We start from the raw sequence: 7943 nt of genomic DNA on the forward strand, positions 1-7943 counted from the left end.
AAAAATAATAAGAAGAATAAATTTATGTATTATAATTATATTTAGTATATAAAATCCCTAATCGGGGTTAGGGTTCTTCGTACGCCCATTCATCACCGCCGCCTCCGCCCTCCGCCCGAATCTCTTGTGTTCCTTTTGGTATAATTTGTATACTGAATTGTTAGGGTTACGCCAAAAGCTCCCAATCCGCCGTTTCTGCGCCGCTCAATCGCTCATCAACGCGACAACGCGCAGAGCAGCAGACCCTCCGCCTCCGCCTGCGGCTCCGCCTCCGCCTGCGGCTCCGCCTCAGTCCGCCTCCGGCCCTCCGCCTCCACCTGCGGCTCCGCCTCCCGCCTCCGCCTCCCGCCTCCGCCTCCCGCCTCCGCCTCCGCCTGCAGCTCCACCTGCAGCTCCGCCTCCGCCTCCCCCTGCGGCTCCGCCTCCCCCTGCGGCTCCGCGCCTCCGCCTGCGGCTCCGCCTCCGACCTCCGTCTCAGCCCGACCAGCGCGCGGCAGGTACTCCTTTGAGTACAAGAAACAAAGTTTTTAGTTCGGTGCTCTTTTAATGGCTTACATCATCTTGGTCCGATCTGCTGGAGCAATTGGCTTAATTGCTGCTAATTCATTAAGTATCCTTCATAACGCATCTCCTCCATCAATGACAGGTTGATCACTTGGATGCATTATTTTTTTATTCAAATGTAAAATGGACAAAAGGTTTACCTATTATGTGTTAATGTTCCTTTTTGAGCAGCACTATACCACCTTTCATTTAGGAGATGATGCATGTAAATTTCAATTGCAGTCCACGCTGATGTTTTTTAAGAGTGAGGGAATACCCTCTGAGATCAAAGTAGTTTAAGCTTTTGTTCTGATTTAGAAAAAAGATATGCTGCTCAAATTGCAATCTAGCACACTGCATGACTGCACAAAGAATATAGGCTTTACTGCTCAAATGAGGCAGTTTTACTTAGTGGGGGGCTTGACCAATGGGGGATGTGAGAGGATTGATCTACGCAGCATTGCCTTAGCGTGAGAAAGATACCTCTCTAATTCTGTAGCAGTTATAAAATTCAGTTTTGTAGTTTACTAACTATTGAAAACCTTGTACATTACTACAGGAATCTCCTGGTAAGTTCTTTTTACCAAGCAAATATTGCCTAAGCCAGAAGTTTCTTATTAAGTGTGGTGAAATGACACAAAAGAAAGTGGGAGAGTTTACATGTTGGCTTGGGCACCCTCAGTTCCTGAATCTAATGCGAAATACATAAATCACATCTAAGAAACATCCGGATAGACTGAAGATCTGCAACAAGATGCTTCTAACATTATAGCAATGGTATCTAAAAGAAGCTATTTTTCTTTTCTTTTTTGTATTTGCAAAGTATATGCAGGAATTCAGTCATTATACTCATGAAATGTTAAGCAAATATCCAAATAATTCCAATTAGTCCTATAAAAAATATTGAACTGCTTTGTGCATTTGGATTAACTGGATTAAATTTTTTTCCTTAACTGTCACTAAGATATGTTTTCAAGGATAATATACTCTGTGATATTCATCAACAGCTATTTCCAGGTTTGTGGGATCTTTTAAAATGTTGGCCTGACATTACTTTTGTTGTAAGAATTTTTGTTGTCAATTAAATGCTCGTTTGAACAGGTTTCGCCTTCATTCTCCCTTTTACGGTGCTTGCCTTCTGGATGGGAAATTTTACTTCTTTCATGCATAATAACACTCGTATCCGAGCGAGTGCTCTTGGATAAGGAGAACTTTTGGCAGACTCTTCCTGCTCACCTAGCCATTGGTTTCACATGTTTCTGCATATCATCTATAGTCATGTACGTGTTTTCCCCTTCTCCTTTTATGCCTTTTGTGGATCTTGAAAGAAACCACATGTTCTGTGGTGCTACTTGAGCTGTTGAATGATACATAATATTATCGATGGAACAGTTATAAGCGCGAGAAGCAGTTTATCAAACAATAACTTCATAGCTGAAGAATTTGCTTCATAGCTGAAGAATTTGCTTCAATTCTGGCCTTGTCACTTAGGTGGGTGTGTCATCACTTGTATGGTTCTGATATAGGGACTTATCTTACAATCACTTCAGTGGCTCTATACCATCATTTCTAGCAAATTTATCCTGACTTCAAGTGTTGTAAGTGTACAATTTCTTTTGAGCCTCCAAACATATTAACCATATTTGTTTTTGAACTACACTGAGGTCATTTGCTCTGGTATTTTTGCTGAAACTTGTCGAACTACAACCTTGATGGCTCAATTCCACAAGGCTTATATGATCGAAAGGAGAAAGGCTTACTATTGCTTATGTATATGACATTTCTCTAAACACCCAACTTACTCTTGCTTAGTTTCTATGCCATTTAGATCTATGTTATCTATGGAACATTGAGCTTATGATTTGTTTCCTTGGTATTTAGTACAACTTTTGTTGATGTTGCAAGCTCGTGTGAAATATGTACGGAGATCATACAAATTTGCATATTCTGATTGTGTTGAAGTTGGAGCTGTTGCTTGCTTAACTGAACCACCAGATCCAAATGAGTTGTACATGCGTAAATCTAGCAGGCAAGTTTTGTTTGCTTTTTGATGAAATTCATTTGTTAGCATATATATGACCTCAATATTGTTATTTCTTAATTCTGTTGGATATGTTCCTTGATTTTCACATTCTATTCTTTCCATTGAATGTTTTTGTGCAGGGCTTTACACCTAGGACTTCTGTATCTTGGTTCAGTTGTATGAATACATGGATAGATCTGTGATAAAACTCAGCAAGCATAGTCCAAGTGAACATTTTAAGTATTTTTATTGATATTTTACATAATTTACTGACTTTCCTGTTCATTATTTCTTGGTTGTAGGTACACTTTAATGATATGGTACCAGTGAATAATCTTAGTTTCGTTTCTTTGAAGCTAGGCTACTTCGAAAGAGCAAGAATGAAGTTGTGCCAGAGAATAAGGATGATGGTGATTCAGATGAGGACAAAGAGGATGATGATGAACAAGATGGCGAAGACCAGGAAGAGGACGATGCGGCTGAAGGTGATCCTTCTGGGGATGAAAACGCTGAGGGAATGTGTAATATATTGTAAGAAGAATATTTGTGTTAGTTACTTTTGGTTATTTGTAAATATTGAGGTGATTAAATATATCGGTGCTTTGCTATTTGTGATTTGTTGGGTGAATTTATAATATTATGTAAATTTTGTACTCTTGCTCGATTATAATTTACAAACAACATAAAAAAAGTGTTATTACAACAGTTTTAGATTCAATGATATCGGTTTGGAAGCGTTGTCGTTAAGTGATATTACATCGGTTTTACACCGTTGCAAAATCGATGTCGTTGAATGATATTACATCGGTCGAAAATCGTTGTTAAAATTGATGTTAAACATATATTACATCGGTTTTACACCGTTGCAAAATCGATGTCGTTGAATGATATTACATCGGTCATAAACCGTTGTTAAAATTGATGTTAAACATATATTACATCGGTTTTACACCGTTGCCAGTTCCGATGTCGTTGTGATACATATATTACATCGGTTGTACACCGTTGCGAAACCGATGTCGTTGAGTGATATTACATCGGTTTTACATCGGTTACAAACCGATGTCGTTGAGTTGTATTACATCGGTTACAAACCGATGTCTAAAATGTCAGACCTTTTACAACGCCTTCATAGACATCAGTCGATTTTCTCATAGACATCGGTTTTCCACCGATGTCTATGACTGTTTTTGTTGTAGTGAATTCTTCAGAATGAATTGATTATACTTTCATATTGAAAAGTGAGCCCAAAAGTTACTCAGAAATAGTAAGTTGTTCTGAGATATCTCATTAGAAAGAAGTAATTGCATCTGAGATTGACTTTATTTTATAAAATCACACTTGCGAACTTATGGATCTTTCTCAAGGAAATAGACCACTAGAGTGCAAGTGGATTTTCAAGAAGAAGATGAAATCAGATAGCATAATTGATAAGTACAAGACCAGATTGATAATTAAAGGTCACTAATAACGAGAATGTCTTGATTACTTTGATACATATTCTTCGGTATTTAGAATAACTTTCATTAAAGTGTTGTTGGCAATTGTTGCTCTATGAAATTTGAAAATACATTAGATGGATGTAAAGACAGTCTTTCTAAACGGAGATTTAAAAGAGGAAATTTACATGAAACAACCTGAAGGGTTTTCTATGCCAGGATAAAAAAATAAAATTTGTAGATTAGTGAAGTCAATAATACGGCTTGAAACAAGTACCAAAGTAGTAACATGAGAAATTTGATAATGTCATGAAGGAAAGTGGATTTAAGATCAATGAATGTGATAAATATGTCTACATAAAAGCCACAGAGAATGACTATGTCATCTTATGTCTATATGTAGATAACATACTTTTCATTAGTAGTAATGATAAGATAATCAAATCCACTAAAGATAAGTTAAACACAATATTTGATATGAAAGATATGGGCTTAGAACATCAGAAGGACTTATTTTGAGTTAGTCCTATTATGTGAATAAGATTCTTAATAAATTCACCAAGGATGATATTGTATTGTTACAAACTCTGATAGATAAAAGTTAACATCTATCGAAAAATCAAGGAGAGAGTATCTCTCAAATAAATTACTCTAGAGTGATTGGAAGTCTGATGTACCTGATAAGTTATACACAACTAGACTTAGCATACATAGTAAGTAAACTGAGTAGATACATGAGTAATCTCGATGTTGAGCATTAGAAAAGGATAAAAATAGTACTTAGGTACTTACTCATGTATATGGACTGCACTATGCGAGATATTTTACATGATTGAAGGATACAACGATGCGAGTTGGATATCTGACATAAAGGACTCTATAAGTCTACGAGTGAATATGTATTCACTTTGGGTGGTATAGTCATTTCGTAGAAATCTTCTAAGCAAATCGTAATGACCAGATCCACGATGAAATCTGAGTTTGTAGCTCTTGATAAATATGGTGAAGAGGCTGAATGTTTACAATAATTCTTATAAGATGTTCTTATATGGTTGAAACCTGTGTCGGTAATCTGCATATATTGCGATAGTCAATCGGTATAATGATAAGTCACAGAGCCATCGTATAATAGTAAGTCTAAACACATACATGATAGACACAATACCATTAGACAATTATTCTCAACGAAAATTATCACTGTTGACTATGTGAAGTCAAAGGATAACCTAGCAAATCCGCTAACTAAAGGATTAAATAGAGAATTAGTTACAACCTCATTGCCAGGGATGAGCTTGATATCGATGAGGAATGTTGGTGTAAAGGAAACCTAAGCTATGCAAACTGAAGATCCCAAGAACTAAGTTTAAAGAGACAACCTAACTACACTGACTAAGTAGCTCACCATGGGAGGGAATAACCCAATGGATCAGTGAAAGAATTGAGGTTAAGTACATAACTTTTAATGATCTAGTAGAATAATGTGGAATACTCTTAAGAGATCACATGTGTGAGATAGAAGTGGGGTCACTTCGAAAAGAATTAGAGGCATTAGAACTTCTTATAGAACCAAGCGTGTTGATCATGGTCATAAACAAACACACTCATAAGAATTGAGTTGTATCAAAGAGAGTCTTGGGTGATATATGTCAATGTTTATACAAACGGTAGAACAGTTCAAGGGCGTCGTGTCTACTGTCAGCCACTAAACAAACACGTCTTCACAAGCGAAGGTTCAAAGGATAAAACATACCTATTCTATACTAGACTCAACTACTGAGTGCTATCACATATTCTATTTCCATTCATGATGGAGATTGTTGAAATATTTGGAAGCAATGGAAACAATAAGAGGTGGATAAAGAAGATTTCGTTGTGCATGAGTTTTTTAGTTTCACATTGGGAGTCTCATGACCTTAATGTTAATTTATATTGAATCATATGCATGTATATTGTGAACAAATGCATGAGGAGAAAGTCTCTCTCACGTGTGTGTGTACAAATTCAGGGCCCGGATTGCACTGAACCAAGTTGACTTGGTGCAAGCACAACTTGCTCGCATCGAATGGCCGATCGAGACAAAATTTGCCCAAGAGAATGAATCAATATTTTTCACATGAATACATTTTACTACATGCATGCTCAATTGCATATGGATGTAATAGATGCATTAACTGATGTTCATGACATATCCATAACCTCTCGGGCAAAACGACCGATTATGGTTGACATTTTAATCCGAGTGAATAAAGGCAATAAATGACTATTAACCAATCATTTAACATTGCTTAAGGTTAAAGCTCCTATAAAAGACGAGGTCATAATCTTGAGCAAGTGTGTGCAACAAAAATAATCTCCATCCACCTTCTATTCCCTTACTGTTTTCTCTCTTCATGCATCCGCTCAACAAATCCATCTGTGATAGCACTCGGGTATTATCTCAGTTCACTGCGACCACCAGTGTTTGGTAGGAATTATAGTTTATCATTGTATCCTAGAAAACAGATGACCCAAAATAATCTCGAAGCGTCGTCAGAGGTGGGGCGAATATGTTTTAAGAAACTGCGTTAAATGCAAACTTTGGTTTTCTATTTCTGAACACTCAAAAATTCACTCGGACTCAGAAAGAAGCAATCTCAAGTACTCAGCCAATTCAGCTCACCTTCGTCTCCTACCCTCTCCTATATAAAGGAGAGGGAAGCAGAGCTTATGGCGTCCAAGTCACAGAGAGAAACAGAGAGATCGGAGAGAGCAAGTGAAGAGGGAATTTGGTTTGTGAAAAGAACCTGAGGAGTTTTTCCATTCGTGATCCTCCTTCGACGCAAGCAAGAACAGCGCGAGGCACGCTACAAAGGTAAAATCCAACAATGGTATCAGAGCTTTCTGTTGTAGTTTTTACCTGTTAGAGTTTGCTCCGATTTCTCCCGTTTCTGTTCCGGCCGATTTCTCCCGTTTCTGTTCCGGCCGATTTCACAAAGCCCTGGTGCCGCCTTCGCACGGATGTACCTCGATCCGTTCGAGGCTCTGACGTGGGAGGCAGAAGATCGGGAGGCCCTGTCTTCGGCACATCCGGTGAGGTTGGCGCCGGCGAAGCTGGGGCTGGCGAGGGCGGCGTCGGCGGGCAGGCGGAAGGCAGAATATCGGGACGATGGAAGTGAACAGTAGAAAAAAAAGGGAAATGGGTTTTTTTAATCGGCAGCAAGCGCCGATTAATAAGAAACCTTAATCGGCAGTTTTTTAAAAAAAAAAATCAAAACTTGGGCCACGTAATGTGTTTAGGGCACATGGAGAAAGGGGTTTAAAAAAAAATCAATTAAGATGGCTAGTATTTTTAATTGGGCTGCCAATTAATTGTGGCCAAATTTTGATTTTGTTTGGGCTTGATTAATTAAGAAGTCCAAGAGCCCAATAGGGCTTGATTAATTAAAGCCCAAAAAAAAAAAGGGGTTTAATATGGTTATAGTGGGTTTCGACACATGATCTCCAAGATCACAGTAAGAGGGTTCTAACCACTAGTTCCAGAAGTATTATATGTAAATGAATTTGTTTCATTTACATTCAATGATCATTTAATTGGGCTGTTCTCTATTAATGAATTAATTGAATCAATTTGGACTTTATTAATTAGATTAGTTCTAATTAAAACATGAATAAATTAATGTTTTTCTATTACTTAAATATCCTCCTTGAATAAAGAAAATTTGTTTTTCTTTATTACTTATATATCTTATTAAGATATGAATTGAATTTAACCAGTTTTGTACTGGTTTGTCAGTTTTGTACTGACATTATTATTTTCAATTCCAGATGCCAAGGATGATTACCACCTTAACTCGTCGCGAAGTGCGACAAAACCAATTAAGGGAGGAGATTCAGTATATAGAGTATGACTATGCACTCGGAGTTCGAGGTCATATTGGAAGACTCGATAGGCTCTTCTG

At 37.7% G+C, this 7943-nt stretch overlaps 1 protein-coding gene across 2 annotated transcripts; it reads left to right on the forward strand.

Moving 5' to 3' along the window:
* The first annotated feature begins 544 nt into the window (after positions 1-544).
* Positions 545-3176, forward strand: LOC141825299 (uncharacterized). 2 transcript variants are annotated; one of them, XM_074712687.1, is made up of 5 exons: positions 634-1013; positions 1103-1320; positions 1508-1560; positions 1645-1823; positions 2927-3176. In XM_074712687.1, the coding sequence occupies exons 3-5, from the start codon at positions 1510-1512 to the stop codon at positions 3099-3101; spliced, it is 405 nt and encodes a 134-aa protein (XP_074568788.1). In that variant the 5' UTR covers positions 634-1013; positions 1103-1320; positions 1508-1509; the 3' UTR covers positions 3102-3176. The 2 variants fall into 2 exon arrangements, with proteins under 2 accessions (XP_074568787.1, XP_074568788.1); XM_074712686.1 differs by lacking the exons at positions 634-1013; positions 1103-1320 and adding an exon at positions 545-610.
* Positions 3177-7943: the final 4767 nt, after the last annotated feature.

This window comes from Curcuma longa, chromosome 3 (genome assembly GCF_044706935.1).
Source record: "Curcuma longa cultivar G26 ecotype Majalengka, Jawa Barat chromosome 3, ITB_CL_G26_1.1, whole genome shotgun sequence".
NCBI lineage: Eukaryota > Viridiplantae > Streptophyta > Magnoliopsida > Zingiberales > Zingiberaceae > Curcuma > Curcuma longa.